Raw genomic sequence first — 23,816 nt, 5'->3', positions numbered from 1 at the left:
GTCTAATCCTGGTGCTTTACTTGTCTTTGTTGCCTTAATTAAGTTTGTAACTTCTTGCGCTGTTGTGCTGAGTATGGTGCAGTGTTTGTCAATTGCGTTGTTGGCATTTTCCACTTCTTCATGTGTTTGCCCTCCGGGAATGCTGTTATTAATTTCATACGGTGAAAATGTATTTTGTAAGTGCTTCGAAAATTCTTCTACCTGCTCTTCGTTGCTTCTGGCCCATGAGTTGTCCATTTTTTTGATTGCTGGGATTGATTTTATTGTTTTCTTCACTTTGTTGGTGACTTTCCATAGGGAGTAGTTACAGATAAACTGAAATTTTAATTTTTGACATTATGATACAATTTTTGTTATTATTGTTGATTCTATATAAATGACGTCGTTAAACACGTTTTGCCATAAAAATTGTAAAAACGGTTTGTGATCTTCTGTGACCTTACTTAATTATAATGTGCTATGTCTGTGTAGTTTTTCTGTAACTGAACAAAATTAATCAGTAAATACAGTTTATCACCGCTATTTACGAGTTCTGTTCACGAATTGGAAGAACTGATTTCGTTTTAAAAAGTTCTCTTCACTAATATAAACGTTCGGAAGAGTTTTTTATGGAATTAAATCTTATTGACAATATCGTCTTCTTTACATATAGGAAATTTTTAGGATAGAAGAAACGTAATTTTTATAATAATAAAAAATATTACCTTTTAACGGATCATTTTCCGACGAACACTTCAATAATTATAAAGGGAAACATTGTTTCCAATTCGGACATTATGGTATACTGCAACAATAAAGGCTTAATGATAATACAGCTATCTGTAAGAGATGAACGTAACATTGGATCCATAGATTACCGACAGAGTGATTAACCCTTTCGTTGCCAACAGCGCCTATAGGCGCTTAGCCATAGTCGCTCTGTCCGAGCGAAAGCGCCTGTAGGCGCTCAGCTACAGTATCTTTTTCCGAGTATCGTGCCACCGATTTCCCACTATTATGCCGGCTGCTTAAAGAACAATTCATTTCTGAACGCTCCGCAGAGAAAGGGTTTACAGATAAATCGAATGTACGCGATTTTGTTCTCTCTCAGTCTGGTGTAGCTACGTCTTCAGATCAGTCGAACGTTAAAGCGTTAAGCGAAATGTACCTAATTGAAATTCAACAGTTAATTATCGTAGTACAAGTTTCTTTTTCCCATTAACCAGTAAATTCCAATAGGTTACGAAATCAGGCCAGTAAAGAACGTTCGTAGCAGGTGTTAGAATAACAGTAAGATGAGATAAATCCTGACGCGCTCAAAAAAATCGTTAGATGACATATTAAAAGATAAGAATGTAATTGCAACGGCAGATGGTGCAAAAAATCTTTATAAACTTAAGATCGACGAGAAGGCTGTGCCAGTGTAAACAAGGATAACGATAAGTGCATACATTCTTATCAGAAAAAATAAAGATACAGAGATCCGGATGCTGTCAGCAGATTCGCCAATAAAAATATGATTTGACATAGTAATACAGAAGAGTGGGATTCAAGAAATGTATGAGACCATGCATCAAGGGAAAATTCAGTAGAAAATCATTTCCTAAGATATCGAACAGACAGGCAAAGCTTCTGCGACACCAACCATTGAGGAAGGACAAGCGACCGCCGCGGAATGGCAGACGGTCGCAGGAAGAAAAAAGAAGAAAAAGGAGGCAGCCGGAAAGCAGCCGGCGAAAATAACTCCCAGGATAAGGGCAAAGTGCCGGAGGAAAGCCTTAGAGGCAGGATTGAAGAACAGGCGAAGGGGGGGGGAACAAGCTGCCCCCCTCACATACAACGCGAACTTCAGCGGTAACGACTACGATCAAGGACAGATCGTGCCAATCATATGCGGAGATGTTGGCCGCGGCCAAGGACAGCGTCTCGCTGGCCAAGGTCGGAATCAGCGTGGTAAGAATGCGCAAAGCAATGACAGGAGGCGTCGTACTGCAGGTCCCAAAGGACCAGAATAGGGAGAAGGCCGCTGCGCCTGCAGCACGGCTGGCCCAGATCCTTGATCCAAGCAAGGTCCAAGCAAGGCGAAGGAGAGCGGCTGCAAGGCGGAGGACATCCGACTGGGAGAGATCCGCTTCGCTTGAAACGGCCTTGGATCCGTATGGGTACGAGGCCCGACCGGTGCAGCGAGGAAACTGGCCCAGGCTGGCAAAGTCATAGGCTGGTCAATAACGAAGGTCGAAACTATTGAGCGAAGACCTTTTCAATGCTACAAATGCCTAGAGACTGGGCACACAAGCAGGATGTGCACCTCCAAGGAAGACAGGGGGCATTTGTGTTACAGATGCGGCGACCCAGGACACCATGCCAGAGCATGCACAGAAGCGAACCCGAAATGCCTCCTCTGCGAGGCGCTCGGAGCACCATCGGTACATAGGATGGGGGGACCGGCCTGCGCCCCCCCCCCCCCCTCCCGAAGAAGGAAACAAGAGGAATCACCTGCCGATCCACGGCTGTAAGTGGCGGCGGAAAAGGCTCGCCTAAACCCGCGAGCAAGGATGCTGGCACGGAGGAAGCCATGGAAGCAATGACATTAGGTGATTGAGAAATGCGCATCCTCCAGACCCACTTGGGACGGTCGAGACGAGCACAAGACCTGCTCTACCAAACCATACGAGAGAGCACGGTCGCCCTAGCGGTAGTGGCCCAACCATACAGAGTTCTGGATGTCCCGGATTGGACCAGAGATGCGGACGAAATGGTAGCGGTCACCTGGACATCAACGCCAAGGGCATGCGCCCACGGAGTCCCGCTGGAGCGCGGGAACGGATACGTCGCGGTCGAGTGGGCAGGAATGGTGGTGGTGGGCGTTTACGTATCATCCAACAGCGGATGGGCAGCGCTCGAGGAGTTCCTAGACGGGGTTGGCGACTGCGTCAGACGGCACCTTCCCCGGTAAATGTTTGTGCTAGGAGACTTCAACGCACACTCCACGGAATGGGGCCGCGGGACTTGGACTCCTGCTGGTGAACAGGGGCTCAATCAGCACCTGCGTGACATGGAGGGGGAGCTCCGTCGTAGACATCACATGGGCCTCCCCTGAAACATTCAGACGGATTTGAGGTTGGATAGTAGCCGAGAGGATGGAGACATTCTCGGACCACCTCTACATATTCGTGGAGGTGAAAGGTACACCTGGACCTGGAATGGTGACCGCGGGTAATGGCCGCGACCTACTGAGAAGAGGATGCACGCGCCCACCACCAAGGTGGAAAACCAAGGAAAAGGACGACGATCTACTTCGAGCGGCTGCGACAGTGGTTGCCTGGAACTTGGAGGCCCCGACGACCCAGACAGAAACAAGCGTGGAGGAAGAGGCTGAGAACCTCCGACGAGTCATGACGGCAATTTGCGACACTTCCGCCGCGAACTACGCTGGGCACCGGCCGGAGCAGAGCCGTGCATTGGAGGAATCCCGATATCGCGGAGTTGAGGGCGAGATGCGTCTGGGCCCGAAGACGGTACCTGAGGGCCCGCCGCTGGCGACGATGCGACGAGGAAGGAGCCCCACGGCGCTACCAAGCGTACCGCTAGCTACGGCGCTCGCTACAGAAAGATATTAAGGTCGCGAAGAACCGTGCGTGGTCGGAACTGGTCGAAGCAGTAGAGTCCGACCCATGGGGAAGACCATACAGGACGGTGACGCGGAAACTTCGCGTGAAGGGACCCCTGGAAACGACGGAGATGGCACCGGTGTTGCTGCAGCAGATCGTTGAGACGCTTTTCCCGCCGCAAGAGGACAGTGCGGCAGAACAGCTGCGGGACACAACCTGGACCAGGGAGTGGACAGACGACTGGGATGTCACGGAGGAAGAACTGTGGGAGGCGACCAGAAGAATGTCATCCCGCGAAGTGGCCCCGGATCCGGACAGAATCCCGGGCCGGATCTGGGGGGAAATAATGGGGATCATGGCTCTCAAACTTCGGCGCCTCTACACAAAATGTCTGAAAGAGGGAGTCTACCCCCGGGCATGGCGGACAGCGAGGCTGGTTTTTCTCCGTAAAGAGAGTCGACCGATGAATTCGCCGTCGGCGTACCCCCCGATATGCTGCTGGACGAGGTCGGTAAGATCCTCGAGAGAGTCACCGCCGCCCGACTGGAACGACACATGTCGGGGCGAGTGCCGAGCTAGCACGAAGCAAGTACGGCTTCCGGAAGGGGCGCTCAACGATCGACGCGATCAGGCGTGTGCGGGCACGCATAGAAGACATGATTTCCCTTGGCGGCGTGGCGTTGGCGATATCTCTGGACATCGTCAACGCGTTCAACTCCATATCATGGGACAAGATAGTGGCGGTCCTGGAGCACTTCGATGTTCCCAGCTACCTCGTTCGGCTGATCCGCGCCTACCTCGACAACAGGTGGGTATGCTACGCCAGCAGGGAAGGAGTGGAAAGGCGCTCCGTCGAGCGCGGCGTACCACAGGGTTTGGTGTTGGGGCCGATATTGTGGATCATCACGTACATGGAGGTATTGCGCTGCCCGCCGCTGCCTCCGGGCGTGGCCATGGTGTCTTACGCTGACGACACTTTGGTCCTGGTCGAGGGTCGCGAGTGGCACGAGACGTTGCGCATCGGCGAAGTCGCAACGGCCTGCGCAATACGTACGGTGCGCAGACTGGACCTAAGGCTCTCCTCTGTGAAGTCGGAGGCCATCTGGTTCTACGACAAGAACAGGCGAGCGGCTCCCCCGCCTGGACTGAGCGTAAGCATGGAGGGAGAAACCGTCGGGGTGGGATCGCGAATGCGATACCTGGGTCTCGACATCAACAGCCAGTGGACGTTCGAGCCGCACTTCGACTCCCTGATCCCGAGGGCGGCGGCCGCCGCCAACGCCTTGTGCGGCCTGCTGCCGAACATTGCTGCATCCTGCTTCTCAGGAGGCTGCACAGGGTAACTGCCATCAGAGGCCGCTGTGGGAGTTCCCGGCGTTGGTTCTCAAGAAGAGGTACGAGCGAAGGGGACCAAGGGACCCGGGAGGGGACTCGGCCGACCAGGCGGTCCCAGACGATCCTTGTCTATGCATAAAATCGAACAGAAAAAGTAAACGCTATATTGTAATATATATGAATGACACTATGTTAGCAACTAATAATCATGTGGAAAAAACTAACTTGGAAAAAGGGCTATCAGAATCATATAATATAGAAAAATTAGGAAAAATATTTAACAGTACAAAGAGAAATTGACAAAAGTGGGGTGTATTATATATACCCGACTCATTGACGATGCCATTAACATGTATAGACTGCAGGACGCGAAAGAGTCGGATATCCCAATAGATATAGGATCTGAGGAACTAGAAAACCACACACTATCATAAACTGCCAATAACTTTCAAGATTTAATTGGAAATTTGTTATGCATAGCAACGTCGACAAAAGCAGATATGATGGTAAATGCTGCAATATAAAGCGGAAAAATAAAAGGGCGGCATCTCGGACAAGCAGACTATGATATTTGGAGACGTACAAGACTCTACGCGACCTTTTGTAAGGAAAATCATAGGTAAAACATCAAACCTGCATATTTATGAAAATCTATAACTGCATATTAAAAACCGATCTGTGCAATTTCGGTGTAGAAAGGATTAGTGTTTCCTCCAACCCTTTGACTCCATAAATAATTAACGACGTTCATACAAAGTTCCCACACGCACTGCGATTGGCCCGCCAGTGGATGTCGACAGAAAAATCATTCACGCACCGTGATTGTTCGCAGAAAAATTATAACAAAAATAGCAATCGTTTTATATAACAGTAAATGTTCAATAGAGCATCCGTTTTCTTGCAAACAAAATTCAATTTTTCTTTTGAACTCTTTTCTCATCATTCCCGATGGAAAGGGAATGTAATTTTGCAATTGCGTTGCCGCAGGCACCGGTGTTGGATATAACAACTTTGTCATGTGTCCTCAGAAATAAAAATTCAGAGGATTAGAATATTGAGGACCGAGCATGTTAAGAGACGAGTTTTCCTGAACCGACCCAAACATTATTTTAAGTATTCTTGAGTATTGAATGTGGTCATGCATGAATGTTGTCTTGCATGAACCACACGATTTCCACACATATAATTGTGCATATACGCACATACATACATATGAAATAAATAATGAAGAAACAAAAAGGCAACTGCAAAAGATTATTTAAACTTATACTCAAAGGGTTAATTAAGATATTTTTCATAGACTAATGTGTAATAATGTAAATTAATTTATAAGCAAGTGAAAACTTATATTTATCACGTTGAATAGCTTTTTTAAGTTTTCATTTTCGTTGCCCAAATAATATTATCCTTCCTATAAAATTTTAACCATTCACAAAAGTCTTACAGGATTTTAACTGGTAGAAATATTGCCAGGCTGATAGTTGAAAGTTTTCTATTTCTATTTCTATCATGAAATTGAGATAGTCACGATATTTGGGTCCTACAATTGAGGCAGTGAACATTCTATTTATTAGATGAGTTTTGAAAACCTTTCTATCTCTTTTGTACATTCTTCAAGTTTAAAATAATATCCTTGGTTCACATCTTAATTCGTTATGCGCAGCGTGCCTTCAATATCTTTTCTTCTGTATACGATTGCGAATTACTCTGATGTTTTATTATGATCGTTATGCATTAATAGGCATTGCTTATTCAAACTACTCTATAATGTATAATTAATAATAATTTACAATGTATTACGTTATGGAATTAGTTTGACGTTTAAAATTGAAAAAATTATTACATTCTGAGAATTGTAAATAGCATGTATGCAATATTATTGTAATCCTTGAGGCATAAGTTTTCAATCAGGGGATGACCTGGCTGCCTGTTCATTGTCTAAATAACCAAAACGCAACTTTCAGTTTTTGCTGGAGAGAGAGAAAGAGAGAGAGAGAGAGAGAGAGAGAGGAAGAGGAAGAGAGAAAGAGGTAAACAGAGAAAGAAAGAGAGAAATAATTATGTAATAAATTGAACTGTGAACAAATTTCTGACTAGATAAAGTTTGAAGAATGTACAATACAGTTTTGAATATTTTTTGAATACATCTAGTGAACGAAGTGTTTGCTTCCTTAATAGTCGTACCCTTGCTTTCAAAGAGGACTGTTTAGGTATTGTAACTGTTTTTAATTAATTTCGGCTATATAAGGAAAACAAAGGCATTGGGGAAAAATATTGTACATTTTTCTTTGTAAATACACTCTGCACCATTACCTTTTCATGTTTCATCGAATTTGGTAAGAGAGTGAAACAGTTCTACAAGGACAGAATCATTTCGACAGCCAAAGGGAAACGTTAGAAGAACTGTATAAAAATAAAGTTAATTGGCTATATACAATTGTATATATATATATATATATATATATCATACTTTTAGTGTAAGTTTAAAGGTGAAACTGTAGAAAAGCTGCGTTCCCTTCTATTTCGATGATTTTATGATATGTTGTAGAAATCAACATTTTGAACATCTTTTTCCCGTATATGTAACTGTCGGTTACAGTTTCCGAAATATTTGCAAAACTTATCGATACTACTGCAATCAATTCTGCCTATAATTGTGCGTCCGTAATAGCGTATACGATAATAATCGTCAATCGCCTATCTTTTGTAAATATATATGTCGGAGATGTAGAGACATCGAGCATTTCTTTTGGAATACTTGTGCTCGAGGTGACACAACTGGGCGCTGAACGTAGCCACCGTCACAGGATGAACGTTTTAACCTGACAGAAGAAGTACCGATATTGAGGGACACGCTGTATTAACGGACAAGCCCCGGTCAGGAGCAATGTCGGCTCTATGCAGGACTGCCTAGCAACGGCGCCTGGAATTTTGTTGATATTTCTAATCAATATGTAATTGACAAATGAGATCCAGGCAGTCTTTTATTGTGATCTCCTTAGAGAGTTTACTGATGTCGGGGAGTCAGTCTAGAAGAAACCGAGCGACACAGCTAACGTTATTTGCAATTCAGAGAAAATATAATCTATTGTACAAAGAGTTTCCCGTTGACCGTGGATTCGTTTGAACCCAAGAATATTGTTAAAAGCTGTAATATAATTTAGTTGAGTTAAACAATGGTAAATCCAAATGAAGAATTGATACGCACCTAAAATTCTAATGTTAATTCGACAGAAAATTATATATAAGTATAAAAATATATATATATGTCGAATTATTATTAAAATATAAAATTATTATTAAAATGTAAATATATATATATTTCATCATTAATATTTTTCTTCTTTAACAAATTAATTTCATGATCCGATAATGAGATACTAGTAGATCGCCTTATAACGTAAAGATATCACTGTAAGCAAAAATTATTTTCTATATTGTATATTTTCTTTGCATTGCTGTTTTATGTAGTTCGTGCAGATATTTTGCTGCGCTAATTTTAATCATTGTGTTATTAATATGACGTCGATCTGTGTTCGTCATAGGCCTGCTGTTAATACTCAAGGTGTGTCATTGAAGAAATTTATAGACGTCAGTTAGACGGTTAACGTAATTGTCGCGGTGGTAACAGTATTCGCGGGTAACTAAATTTTGTTTCTAACAATAAGAGGAATACTAAAATCGTTCAATGTCAGAGTCTCATTATCGATATTGTAAAGATATTTTAAAAGATACGGTCGTCTAATTATTCTATATTCTTATGAAGGAAAATCGACGGGTACAATCGTACGGGTAAATTCGTGTGGCTATCCTGAAGATTTAAGTACTTTGTGTCTAATGAGATATGTCCATCATTTCCTATAAGAAATAATTGTGTTTTACTTGTTCGTCGTGCGTCAGATTCAAGGATCGATTCCTGGATGAGATTTATTCCTGCTCCGGTGTCTAGTAGCAGTCTTCCTTTGCTTCGCATTTCTCCCAATTGTACTTTGATATATTGTAGTCCTCCTCTTAGTATATTGGATACTCTGTCGTCACTTCTAAATTATTTAGCTTCTGGTCATTTTTGATTGCATTCACCCATAGTGGGATTTTTCTGGACTGCCCGCTGGGAAAATTTTTCGAAAACACTGATTTTGCGCGTATTCTTTAAGGTATGTATCCACTGGTTGAACATGTTCAAGAACATGTGCGCAAATAGTGCTCTTATATATTTGGTAAACTCAACAAACACAATGGTGTCCAAAAAGGTAAATTTCCGAGTACCAGGCAAACGCTAAGAGTAAGGGAAGGAAGTAAGCAATGTGAGTGATATAGAATGGACACAATCAAGCCATTTCTTACTCCTCAAAATTAATATAGAAGTTAATACAAATATAGTCATATTTAGTATCATTTTGTAGTACGAATCTCAATAATCCGATTAAAGCTGCTTCGTAATGATGTAATAAAAATATGAAAAAATTATGTTTCTTATTCTGGTAATTTAGTATCAGTTGAATCACGTTAAAATCTGGTCATACTGGTTTCTAATTTATAATGTGATACTGAAGAGTGTAGAACGAGATATGAACGTATGAAAACTCCAATTAAAAAAATTCTCCTGTCTTTGGAGAAATCAGTTTTTATTATTTTAGAAATAAGTGTCTTATTTCTGTAATATATGCATAGAATGCCTTTTTTAAATACATATATTAATGTAATAATTGCAATATATACATAAAATATATTCTTTTAATATATACAGGTGTCTCCGATAATTATGGACAGCCCTTTATTTCCTGATGTATTACAGATACAAAAAAGATTTTGACATAATAATTGATACACACTTTTCACAAAAACATATATGAAGGCAAAGAATATATTTTAAATGAAACTGTATATTTTTCTTCACACGATTCGACATGAGATGAATTCATTAACCTTTCATGTAGACCTTCCGTGTATCGACTTCAATTAACTATCCAGGCACAGGACATTTAAATTTATTGATTTTTACGAAAAAACATTGCCGAAATAAGAAACACGCCTTGTCTTGTTCCCGTTTGAAATGCCATTTGTTAAACATTGTCCCCTGAAATAAATACGAAAAGTCTGTATCAACAACTTATTATATTTATCTTTCTGTTCTCCTTTCTGAATAAAAACCACAACAAATATAATATAAATATAAATAAGTATCCCTCTCAATAGCATTTCAAGTCCGAACAAGACCACGAGGGCGGGAAATTAACGTTGCTATTAATTGGTCAGTTTCCCTGCTGATGGTTAGAGAAGGATGTCAGCCGCCCTTGATGAAAAGTTACTAGCGGGAAGCGTCGTCCGTGTGAAAAATAGATTTCTCCTATCTTCCCGTAGTTGAAACAATGACTGTTTGTCTGTTTGAGGGGCTTTAGTTAACTAAATCTTGAGATTTGTAACGGGTCCTCAGACTAGCTGAACATGTATTGTGGAGATGCGTCGACATCTGGTACCCACCTTACCCGAAGAATAGGGTCTGCGTGTGGCCAGCCACGAGACAGAAACCATTGGAATGTTTACTGTCGAGTGCTGCTACAACTATTTTTTTTTGTGGAGAGCTATACTATTACTCCATACCTTTGTTAGACAAAACGTTTATCCCTTGACCGCGGCTACGTTCGGCGACTGGTTGTCGCCTCGAGTCCAAGTTCACTATCACAAGTCTCGAACGAATACAATCAGATTAAGACCATTTTAGAAGATTTTCAAAAATATATAAGTAATTATTCGTAAGTTTGTATCCCTAAAAAATGACATTAAATTTATTTCCTGTTGTATTTTTAATATTTAAGTTAATTGAAAGATACTGGTTGAAAATTCTAAATGTACAGTTTCGTTAATATACAGGATCCGACGGAATGACATGTAGAAGCTTATGAAAGGTCAGAAAAGAACATAGAATAAAATTGTTTTATTCTCAATTTAGTTTTCAAGAAAATCGAGTTTGGAAGTGCGCGACGTTTCTACGCTGTTATGGCAAAATTACGATCTGTCGTGCGACATATAACGCGTAACCTATGCCGAACAATCAGTGTTTGTTCAAATACACGATGATGAGTTAGAAGACTAGATACATTGCGTCAACGTGATCTGTTCTTTGAGAACTTGTAATAGTAATTTATCAGCTACTGTTCGCTAGTGCAGAGAGCGATATACTAATCAGCGTGCTTCAAATATAGGAACTATTTAAACAATATGGCGAAGTCGTTTAAAACTTGAATCTTTTGCATCTTTTTTTTTATTTGGTAGTTTATTTACAATCAATTCTCATTGAGAATTATAACTTCTTCTGGCGTGGCACTGTAACTTGGATTATAAAAGTTTATAGTATGTTCGATTCTAATTGAATCTAATGCTTCAATCTAATGGGTATTTTCTTTTTAGTTTGCGGATCTGATTCGCCGTGTCAAGTAGTTGGCTAACTAACGGGTTATGGTGGCTGATAACTCTTATATTATATCTGTTTCTGAACTTGTATATTTTTTCCTTAACCGTGAGTATCTTGAGGTCGCAATGGATTGTTTCGTTGGTAACATATCAAGGTGCATCTATTAAGGATCTTAGAGTTTTTGATTGGAATCGTTGGAGAATTTCTATGTTAGAATTACTCGCTGTTCCCCATAGTTGGATCCCATAGGTCCAAGCAGGTTTTAATATGGCTTTATATAGCATTATTTTGCTTCGCGTGCTTAAGTTGGAACGTCGGCCAATGAGCCAGTAGAATTTTTTGAGTTTAGCCTTGAGTTGCTTCGATTTGTCTATGATGTGTTGTTTCTATGTCAATCTCCTGTCCAGGGTCATGCCCAGGTATCTGACTGAATCCCCGTTAGAAATTGTAACACTGTTAATGGTCACTTGAGGGCAGGTTTGTTTTCGTGGCGTGAAGGCTACATGTGTGGATTTGATTTCGTTAATTTTGAAGTTCCATTTGTGAAACCACTTTTCCATAGAGTCTAGACCTCGCTGGAGAGTGGATGAAGCAATTATCGGGTCTGCGTGGGAAGCTAATAGCAAATGTCGCTGTGGTTATCTCTGTTAAGGTTGGTAAATCGGCAGTGTAGATGGAGAACAGCAGGGGTCCAAGGACACTGCCTTGGGGTATGCCAGCTTCTATTGGAAATGTTGCGGTTGTGGAGTCTAAGTATTTTACCATGGATTGTCTATCGGTTAGGTAGGATTTTAGGATGGAGTAGTAGGTGTGTGGTAAGATTTTCTTTAGTTTAAATGAAAGTCTTTCATGCCACACTTTGTTGAATGCCTGTTGAATGTCTAGGAATACTGCAGAGCAATATCTTTTCTCTTCGAGGTTTTGGCTTATATTATGTGTTATATGATGAATTTGCTCTATCGTATCATGTTGTTTCCGAAAACCGAATTGGTAATCTGGCAGTGTTTTCAAATCCTCTAAGAGTGGGAGGAGTCGATTCGTGAGCATCTTCTCGAAAAGTTTGGCAAAGTAGGTAGAAGTCTAATTCCGCGATAGGAGCTACTTTCGTGTATCGGTTTTCCGGGTTTAGGGATGAGAGTAATCAGTGATATTTTCCAAGACATAGGACAGTATTCAAGGCGAAGGAGTGCATTATAAGTAGAAGTGATGAGTGCAATCCCTTTTATGGGAAGCTCCTTAATAGCTTTGTTACTTATCAGATCATCCCCCGATGCTTTCCTGGGATTTAGACGACGGATTAAGTATATGAGATGAGAAAAAGATGAGAACTATAGAGATGAGAAAGATCTCCTTCAGAGATGAGAAAGATCTCCTTCAGAGATGAGAAAGGCTCACTAGGAGGAGACATCTGGAAGGGAGAGTGCAAGTATTCAGTTATTTCCGCTGCAATAGTAGAGGAGTATGGTTTGAAAACGTTAGTTAAGTGACTTACACACAAGTTGGCTTTTTGTATAGGGCTACGCTTCCATCCACTTTGCGGACAGCCAATTGATGGGATTATTTGTGGGGGACGCGTGAGTTTCCTGGAAGCCTTCCATAGTGAGTAGTTGGAGTTTGCTGTGGGAGACAGATTGGCAAGGTATTTTTGGAAACAGTCATTATTGTAGTTTTTGGTGGCTTTGGTTAGATTCCTAGTTGCGTTGTTTAGCTCGCGTTTGTCGTCAGGTGTCCTATGACTCCGCCATACTCTTCTAAGTCTACCGCCTTTCTAAGTCCGCCAAGGAGTTGATTTGGGCATATCTTATCGAGATATTTTTAGTTATAAAGAAGTCTAGTAAATCAGGTATTTTGTTAGTGTCAGTGGGCCAGTATGTGGGTTCGTGTGTGGTGAGGCAGTTGAGTCTGTTGGTGTTTATGCTATTCAAGCGATTTTTGCCTCTTACTGTGATAAGTCTGCTACCCCATTGGGTGTGTTTGGCGTTATAGACTCCTCCAACTATAAATCTATTGCCCAGAGCATCAAGGAAGTTATCAAAGTTTTCTTTAGCAGTGGAGTGTCTCGGAGGGCAATATACTGCTGAAGTGGTGTTGCACCATGGCAGTCTTCTATTGCTACGTTTGTAGCTTGGAGGTAGTCTTTCTGGAATGATGGAAGCTCGTAATGCTTAATGCTGGATTTGATAATGATTTTAGTGCCGCCGTGGGCCTTTCCACTGGGATGTTGGGTATGATAGAAGTTATAACCGTTTATTTTCAGATAGTTTTTGTCGGCGAAGTGGGTTTCAGATATGAGTATTACGTCGATTTGCTGTTGTTTTAGGAAGAGTGTTAATTCGAATTTGTGTTGAGCTAGACCGTTGGCATTCTAAAGAGCTATGCATCTTGGTTTTATTTTGCGTCGGGACGTATTAATTTATCCATGAAGAGTGTTAGTAAAGATAGTAAGTTATTAATTTGTTCTGATTGTTTTTCGATTAATTTTTCGAGTCTAGTGAAGTTATCCGTGTTTTGTGAACTGGAAACACTATTTTGAGAGTGGTCACTATGGATTTTCGGATTGTTTTGTTTTCCTTAAACTGCCTGGGCATAGGAGATTGAAGGAGTAGAGAATGTTTGAGGACTGGGTACTTGGTTGGTTATCTCCTTGACTCTGGGTTTAAGATACTTATTTTTGTACAAGGTCTTGTAGGCTAAGCAACCTTTATAGTTTACAGGATGTTCTCCTTGACAGAGAATGCACTTTGGAGAGGTTTCTGGAGATTTAGTGCACTGATCAGTGGGGTGTATACCTGCACATTTAACGCAGCGGAAATTATTTCTGTGTGTGACCATACCTTTGGCACCTTTTACATTGCACTATTTCTTTTTTTTATAAAAGGAGGTTCAAATTTTACTACTGAGTTCATTAGTCGGTTGATGTTATAAATTTTTTTATTGTTTGGCTTTTGTTTTAAGTTGATAAAAAATAAAGATAGCGGATTTTTCGAGATTCTATGCCTTATGTTGCTAATGTTGGTTACTTCATGGCCATGTTTTAGGAGTTCGAATTTCAGTTTGTCTAAGTTAGCTGACTGGTGAATGTTGCGTAGTACCACACGAAAAGGTCTTTCTTGTTTGAGTTGGTATGTGTGGTAGATTGCGTTCAAGGTTTTTAGTAATTTTGTTATTTTTCTGTGGGAGTCTGGATTGGCCGGCAGGATTTTAACCTGATTATTGTTAATTTTTAGTTTGTAATCCTCTTTTTTAATATCTTTCTTGATGGACTTTATCATTGTTTGAATGTCCATAATGTCATCAATGAAGATTAATGGGAAGGGGGGATTTTTTGTGTGTGTTGATTTGTTGGTGTTTCAACTACGTCCATAGAATCGTTTGTAGATTCCAGTATTAACAATCTATTGTAAGTAGTTACATGGTTTATTGACGGTTTATTTTGGCTAGTGTTTGCGTTTATTTTGACCGTTTCTAGCTTACGCTTTTTTGTGTTATTAAAGTCGTTATTGTCCTTTTGCCACAGAGGAGGTAGAGCGGTGAGGTTATAGTTTTGCTCAAGAGAGCCTGATTGGGATGCTTGGGCCATCTTCGAGCTAATTAATTCAGTTGAAATAACTAGCCGAGAGGCTATGATTCGGGACAGAGATTAGGAGCGTTGGATTTTCCATTAGTAAGTTTAGAGAACACATGGTTATGTCTGTTTCGATTCACTTTCGACAGATGGGCGTCACGTGTTGTATTGTGAACTTCACAGAGCACTAGATACAGGTCTGCACGCTTCGGCACTCAACAGCAAACTCTCTTTCACACCTTTTTTTAAATTATTTGTTTAAATTTTACAATTTGTTCAGTAGGACATTTGGTAAAATATTATAGCTTAAATATACATAGCATGTGGATGGTTACCCCCAGCGGTATACCATCTTCGTGTTTGTTAGGTTATATCTTTTGTGAGATCAGCTGGGTGTTTCCTTTTTAGTCTTCTTTCTATGCTTGTGTTGATCGTTTCCGCAGCCAGCCGGTTTGGGTGTGTTGCTATTCTTTCCTTGTATTTTTCCGCGCATCTGCTAATCTCCTGCTTGACCGTTGGTATTCCCAGGTCTTTCCGAATATCCTCATTTCTAACGAACCATGAAGCGTTAACTATTGTTCTAAAAATTTTTGCTTGTAATGTCTCTATTTTGTTTATATGGCTCATTGCTGCTATCCCCCATAGTGGTATTCCGTATGTCCAGATTGGTTTTATGATTGTTTTGTATATTATTAATTTATTTTCTATGCTTAGTTTAGATTTCCGACTTGATAGCCAATGCATTTGTCTCCTTGTTGTTTGTATTTTGTCTATTATTGATTTAATATGTTGTTTCCATGTGAGTTGTGTATCTATGTGGAGTCCTAGGTATATGACTTGTCTTGTTTGTGTTATGTGCGTGCCGTTCAGTAGGATGTTTGGTGGCATCTGTTTTCGCAATGTGAATGTAATATGGTTGCATTTGTTGGGGTTTGTTTCTATTTGTTTAACTTGCAGCCACNATTTCTATTTTCGTGACATGTTCTTGTAGTAATGTGACTGCTGTTTCTGGGGTAGTGTGCCTGACCAGTTCAGCTGTATCGTCCGCGAATGTCAGTATTTTGCTATTGGTAGTTGTTAGTATGTTGGCCGTGTATAATGTATATAGTACTGGTCCTAGGACGTTTCCTTGCGGAACCCCTGCCTTGATGTCTCTAACTTCAGAGTATGTGTCCTTGACTTTTATTACGAAGGTTCTGCTGCTTAAGTAGGATTTTACTAATTGGTATACTTCCTCCGGGAATTGTTTTCTGATTGTTTGTAGCAGGATTTCGTGGTTTATTTTGTCAAATGCTTTCTCGATGTCCATAAAGAGGGCTCTACAGCATTGTTTGTTTCCTAATGCTAGTATTATTTTATTAATGAGCCTGTGCATTTGCTCTATCGTGAAGTGTTTGTTTCTGAATCCAAATTGGTGATCTCGTATTAATTTTTCCTTCTCTACTATTGGTTTTAGGCGGACATATATTATTTTTTCTAGTATTTTGGAAAACACAGGAAGTAGCGATATTGGTCTGTAAGATGCTGTTTGGTGTGGGTCTTTGCCTGGTTTAGGTAACATAATGATCTGTGCTAGTTTCCATAGTTTAGGATAGTATTGGATTCTTAGTATTGCATTGTATATTATTGTCATTAGTCGTATCGCTTTTGGAGGAAGGTTTTTCAATATTTTACCATTGATTAGGTCGATTCCTGGTGCTTTATTGTTTTTTGATTATGTTTCTAATTTCTTGTGCTGTTGTTTTAGGTATGGTGTATTGCTTGTCAGTTGAGGTACTGGTGGTTGGCGCATCCTCGTCCGTATGATAATTGAGGTTGCTGTTGTTGATATTATGTGGTGTAAATATGTTGCATAGGTGGTTGGAAAATTCTTCAGCTTGCTCTTCGTTGCTTCTTGCCCATGTGTTATCTGCTTTTCTGATTGCTGGGACTAGTCTTATTGGCTTCTTTATTTTTTTCGTGGCTTTCCATAGGGAGTTCTCGTGTGCAGAGAGTGTCTCTGTGAACTTTGTGAATTCGTTATTATTGTGCTCTTTTATTTTGTTTTTTATTTCCTTTGCAAGTTTGTTTAGGTGTTTTTTGTTTTCTCGTGATCTATGTTTTTGCCATTTTGCTTTCGCCTTTCTTTTTTCTCCAATTTTTTCAAGGATGTCTGGCGGAATTATTTTTTTTTCGCACCTTAGCATCGAGATTGCGGTCGTATCTGTCGACGAACACCTATCGAAGACAATGTTTTGGAAAATATTGACAACAATTCCGCAATTAGTGTAACTTCATTGTCTCGTAATTGTGACGTTAGTGAAAAGACCATCCGTCGCATATTACATAATAATAGAATGTATCCGTATCATACAACAGGAGTGTATGCATTGTGCGTGCATGAGTGATGACGAAGCACGAATGACATTTTCACATTGGTTTATTTGAACAACATAATAGTAATCCACAATTTATATCGTACATTTTATGGACAAATGACATATGCATATGTCCACAATTCTACAGAGAGGGTGCTTTTAATGTCTATAATACAAATCTATGGTCCTCCACAATTTCTTATGAAAGACGAGAAACTCATTTCCAGGAAAGTTGAGTGTTAACATTTGGGTTGGAATAGTCGGTAATCACATAATTGGACCGTACTTTTTGCTATATTCTCTAACGGAATAGATTTACTGAAATTTTCTTCGGGAGAACGTGTCAATATTGTTAGACTATGTACCTTATCGCATTCGACAACGACTGATCTTCCAGCATGATAGTGCTTTAATGTACACTTTACCAATGTACTAAAAATATTTCTAAACGATAACTATCTTTGTTGAATAGGCGATGAAGGAACAATCGCCTGGTTTTCAAAATTTCCATATCTAATACGCCTAGACTTTTATTTGTGAAGACACATTATAGAAAAAGTGTATAGTACAGATATCGAAAGTCGGGATCAGTTAGTATAAGCAATTAATCACGCATTTGAGGAATTGTGAACAAAATACGTTGTCAAAGGTTCATGCTGCGACAATTAAACAGGCACAGCTATGTATCCGACAACAAGGATAACATTTTCAACGATTTTGTACTTAATAAAATAGAATCTTTTTCATTTATAAATTTTATTTATTTCATTTATAAAAACACGACACGCGTTATACGCCAGTCGAAGGAACGTAACGTTACAAAAAATTTTATTCTATATCTTTTTCTTATATTTTCATAAGGAATTATGTCGTATCCGCTTTTACATTATTCCTTTTATCGGACCGATCCTTGTTATGTTCTGTCCTGTACAGACTTTGTATGTTCGTCACTACACGAGTATATATTTTCACTATGGGTTACAGCATGTAATCGGAGAAATGGTGACCTATGTCAAAGAGGCGCAAGAATACGAAAGAGAAATTTTCTGCAAGTATATTGCAAAATGTAGCATCCTTTACGGAAGTTGCATGTTATTCGCATACGTGACTGTGACTATCTTTTTGCTAGGACCAGTAATCTTGTCAACTTCTTTTCCATTAGATGCAGAATATCCATTTAACGTTAATTATACGTCTGTAAATGCTATAATATATTTGCATCAATCTTTTATTTGCTGTCAATGCGCTGCAAATATATGTCTATGCATATCTGGTGCGCTTTTACTTTGGTTTACGGCTGCAAGATTCGAATGTTTGGCCGTGGAATTCAAAAGAAGTTCAAATATTGATATGGTGATCGCTTGCGTAAAGAAACAATTACTTTTAAGGAGGTAAGTGTAATATTTTCCACGACATATAGGCTAAATAGTACATTTTCATTCATCGTAAATGGATTTTTGTTATAGATATGCAAACGAAGTGATCAATTCTTTTCGTTTCCTAATACTTTATACTGCAATAGTAACAACATTTACTATAACTTTGTCTTGTATTATAGTATTCATGGTAAGTAATACTTACGATATTAAACATACAACGTAGCTAATTTATAATGCAATTTACAAGCAGAATCCACCATTAATTGTGAAAATGCAGTTCATGGCCGCATGTATCACTGTACTCACGGAAGTTTACATGTACGCGTGGCCAGCCGATCACATGAAGGATATGGTAGATCATATTCTATAATATCATTTATACAGTCAATCACAAAAGTTTATATACACACCTTAAGTATAAAATATTATACTGAAAATGTTTTATATGAATTTTTTAACAGATTAAAACATATTGTAAAACTGTAACACACTTATTCGGTTTCATCTTTAATAAGAAAAAGAAATAAAAAATCCTATAAAATACAACGTTGCAGAATTACATACATCTGTTATATTTACATGTAATAATAAAAATAGGCTTAATATTATACTAATATCTTGTAGATTTAAACATCCATAATGTACCGCTGTCTCCTTTGACATTGAAAAAGTTAAAAGTTTTATAATTTCTGATGTAGATTTAATCCAAGATTTTTATGAGTTAAATATTTTGGCTTTTAAAATTCTTTTCAAAAATACATTAATAATAGATTGTATTAATAGCTAAATACAAATAATTTTGTGACAAAGTACATTTTCAATTTTTTTAGTAAGTCAGATGTACAAAATTCGAGGTATATGTAGACTTCCGTGACTGACTGTATGTATTCTATGAGTTATATTTTCCTAAACTCAGTCAATCTTCCATGATATTTAGAGCGCAAACGTATCACAGAGTGTGTACGACATAACTTGGTATGAACAGACTTTAGAAATGCAAAAGGATCTACTAAACGTATTGGTATATCAAAAACCAGTGATTATTTCCATCACTTATCTAGTGCCAGAACTTTCTTTGCGTTATTATTGTTCGGTAAAGCAAGTTAAAATTCGGATGTCAATAATTATACTGAATTATCAAAGATAACGAATACTAAATTTGTATTATTTCAGTACCTGTCCAATGCTTTCTCCATCTTCACCTCTTTGCGCATCTTATTATCAGTAAATAATTCAGCACAATAAATATCATCTTCTAATAATATGGAGAAGCCTTTATTGTAATAATCATGGTTGAAAAAGAGAAGCAAATTCCGCTACCAATAACATATCAACAAAGATGAACATATATCAAGATTATAATTCCTTTTTATTCAAGAGAAATTGATGTTCATATCATTATCGGTTTAGAACAAAAAGTTTTGCAATATTTTCTTTGACCCGCTTCATTATTTCTAATATTGTGAACTTACTACGTATTTTGAGATGCATTTAGCAATGTATAAAGTGTATGTTGGGATAATAATATCTTTATGAAAAAAAGCGTTTAGCAACTGCCGAGGTTTGCTAATCATCTTTTAATTAAGAATCTGAGGAACAATGAAATGAAGTCACATCGATATTCTACTGTTTATTAGCAATGCTATATTTCAAATTTCGGATGAAAAGGTTATATTTTTAACAATTTGATTGTAGGATACTTAGTGTGTGGTGCTCTTCGCATTGTCCACTCTGTCTATATCTAATTATACGTTATTCCTATGCTTCTGTTATGTTGGTCAGAACCGGTCAAACATAAGTTATGTTACATTCCGTTACATCCCTCTACATAAATCAGAATCCCTCGGACAAGACGGCCACCAACTGTACAAATATAATTAATCGGACCGCAACAATTCTAAAGAACGGCGATGAAATTAAACATTTTTTACTTTACCGTCTAGATCCTTAATTGCTACAAAACATCTTTCAAGTCGAGAAATTCCTTAGAGTTATTGTTCAATCCGGTAAAAAAATGGGAAAAGCGAGTTTCTCCCATGTTCAACGGTCATCTCCACCAGCAAACTACCGTTGGTAGGGCGACCAGCACCCATCGCTAGTTTCGTATAAATACCGCCTTCGTGAACAAAACATAACTTCATACATTTCAAATTGTTAGTCATCTCTTCACCTTGTATTCTTCGAAGAAAGGTTGTTGTAATAAAGTGTATTATATTTAAGCAGTTAACTCAGTGTTATAATCATTTCAACCACTCCTATTATCGAAATAGAAGATCAGCGGATTCGTGGCATCGTCATCGTATCGTAAAGAGAATTTACGATTCTCGTTGGCGCATTCTACCGCGTCCGCGTCCCTCTGCGAGAGGTCGAACACGGTACGACACGCGACGTGATTCTTTAACGAGATTTCATGGCTTAATAGTTAATAATACTGTCATAACTTCCTTAATTTTACTTGTTTTTGTGTGAATGTTTTTTAAACATACTGGTGAGATTTTTCCGATTAATAAAACATGATATAATGTGGACCGCACTCACTACTTTAATGCTTATTATAAAACTTATTTTACTACATTATCGTCTTGATTACATTAGAAAAATGGATTGTTAGTTACATTTGAAATAATAATAATATTATAGTATTTCTAATATAATACTATAAATTACAGAAGTACAGTAGTACACAATATTCTACATTAAATTATCTTTACAATGAGATGATATGTATATAAATATGTAATAGACTTGACACACAAAAAGTTTTGAATCATTTAACGTGATCGAAAAATTTTTCAAGTCTTGTATTCATTAAAAATGAACAATATGCAACAATTATTTTATGAGTACTCCATATTTAGAAGAATACAAATTTCTATTAGCGTAAGAATATGTACTTATCAACTTTTTATTCAAAATTTATTGCTGAAGAAAAATATTGTAAGAACTTGATCATATACCGAATATAGGTTGGTGCCCCTGCACTATAAAATATTAATCTTTCGAACGTTCCTTTCATGCAGAAAAAGTTAAAAAGAAAGAAATTTAAACATGGTATTTATTATAGCAATTCATTAATACGTTGATTTTTCGATGTATCTGCAATAAGCGGAAGCTGGTTAATGACAACGCTTTTCCAGAGCCGATAAACAATTACGATTTAGAAGACTTTTCAGGTTTAATGAGTTACTTTCATCGATTGAAGCAGCCATTCATCAATTTGTTGCATAAGAATGCGAAAATCTCTTGGCGACAGGAACAGGCCGAAGCATTTAACGAAATTAAAAACGATAATTCTTCGTAATATACGATCATTGCACGGAAGTAGAAATCCATACAGAGCGTGCACGTTGGGTTTAGACGCTGCATTGCTTCAAAGGCAGAGGAAGCACGATATCATTTGTATGTGTCGGAAGCTCTTGCTATAGTTAACGCACTCGAAAAACTTAGACTTTATTTGATCGGGATTATCTTCGTAATCTGTACTGACTGTAATAGTTTGGGAATGTTCGAAAGAACGAAGAAGATTTTAATCTGCATATTGAGAGATGATTTATCAGCTTCTTGGAATTCAATTATGCAATTGAGTATAACAAGTACGTTGAAAGGAACGAAGTAGTGGACGAGCTGAGTAGAAGTTCGGTCGTAGCAAAAGAGGCAGTAAATGTTGTGGCATCACCAGTTTAGGATAGCACCTCACCAAGGTGGAAAATCAAGGAAAGGAACGACGATCAGCTTCGAGTGGCGGCAGTAGTGGCTGCCAGGAACTGGAAGGCCTCGACGACGCCGACGGAAACAAGTGTGGAGAAGGAGGCCGAGAACTTCCGCCGAGTCATGACGGCAATATGCGACACGTCCATGCCACCGCTGGACACCGGGCGAAGCAGAGCCGTGTATTGGTGGACTCTCGACTTCGCGGAGTTGAAGGCGAGATGTGTCCGGGTCCGAAGACGGTACCCAAGGGCCCGCCACTAGCGACGGCACGACGAGAAAGAAATATCCCTGCGCTACCGAGCGTACCGCGTGCTACGGCGCTGGCAACAAAAGGAGATCAAGGTCGCGAAGGACCGTGCCTGGTCGGAACTGGTCGAAGCAGTCGAGTCCGACCCATGGGGAAGGCCATACAGGACGGTGATACGAAAACTTCGCGCGAAGGGCCCTCTGGCAACGACGGAGATGGAACCGGTGCTGCTGCCGATCAGCGGGACGCTTTTCGCCCCGCAAGAGGACAGTGCGGCAGAACAGTCGCGGGAAACAACCTGGACGGTGGATGGACAGACGACTGGTAAGTCACGGAGGAAGAGCTGTGGGAGGCGACCAGAAGAATGGCCTCCCGCGACGTGGCGCCGGGCCCGGACGGAATCCCGGGCCGGATCTAGGGGGAAGTGATGGGGGTCATGGCTCCCTAACTTCGGCGCCTTTACACGAGATGTCTGAGAGAGGGAGTTTACACCCGCGCATGGCGGACGGCGAGGCTGGTGTTGCTCCGTAAAGAGGACCAACCGACGACTTCGCCGTCGGCGTACCGGCCGATATGCCTGCTGGACGAGGTCGGCAAGCCCCTCGAGAGAGTGGTTGCCACCCGTCTGGAGCGACACATGTCGGGGCGGGTGTCGGGTTGGCATGAAAGCCAGTACGGCTTCCGGAAGGGACGCTCGGGGATTGACACAGTCAGCCGCGTGCGAGTACTCACGGAGGACATGGTTTCCCGGGACGGCGTGGCGCTGGCGGTCTTTCCGGACATCATCAACGCGTTCAACTCCATGCCGTGGGACTGGATAGTGGAGACCCTGGAGCACTCCGAGGTTGCCAGTGTCATAGGTGAAATTTAACCAATTATGCGATCAGATTCCAAGTGTCTTGTCACGAGCGGAAACCTGGGTGGCATCATATCATTTTACCCGTTCCCAGAGATATATGACCGACGTCTTCTCCCACTCCAACTAATAAAGGATATAAATACTCCTCCTAAAATCATACGAGTCAGTCTGAAGAATTCTGAACAAGCCTGAATATTAAAAAGCCTACCGCTGCGAATGGCAAAGCGTCTAGCATATAACAATTGTAAAAAATTGTGTTGAAATAAAGAACTCCATCTCGTTTGGAGATCGACATTTGCTTTAAGTCGCTTGTTAAATTATTACGTGACACCAGCTACCTCGTTCGGCTGATCCGCACTTA

The 23,816-nt window shown here is 40.0% G+C and overlaps 1 protein-coding gene across 1 annotated transcript in view; it reads left to right on the top strand.

Annotated features, from left to right (window-relative positions):
• Nucleotides 1-19,883, top strand: part of LOC122571741 (odorant receptor 22c-like) — a 24,497-nt gene extending 4,614 nt beyond the window's left edge. Inside the window, exons 2-6 of the mRNA XM_043735827.1 lie at nt 18,244-18,650; nt 18,726-18,825; nt 18,889-18,990; nt 19,576-19,731; nt 19,812-19,883. Coding sequence (XP_043591762.1) covers nt 18,244-18,650; nt 18,726-18,825; nt 18,889-18,990; nt 19,576-19,731; nt 19,812-19,883 — 837 coding nt within the window. The remainder of the gene's footprint in view (nt 1-18,243; nt 18,651-18,725; nt 18,826-18,888; nt 18,991-19,575; nt 19,732-19,811) is intronic.
• Nucleotides 19,884-23,816: the final 3,933 nt, after the last annotated feature.

This window comes from Bombus pyrosoma, linkage group LG10 (genome assembly GCF_014825855.1).
Source record: "Bombus pyrosoma isolate SC7728 linkage group LG10, ASM1482585v1, whole genome shotgun sequence".
In the NCBI taxonomy this organism is placed as follows: Eukaryota; Metazoa; Arthropoda; class Insecta; order Hymenoptera; family Apidae; genus Bombus; species Bombus pyrosoma.
The sequence above is the reverse complement of the archived record's forward strand: the minus strand, read 5'-3'. Positions and strand labels throughout refer to the sequence as shown.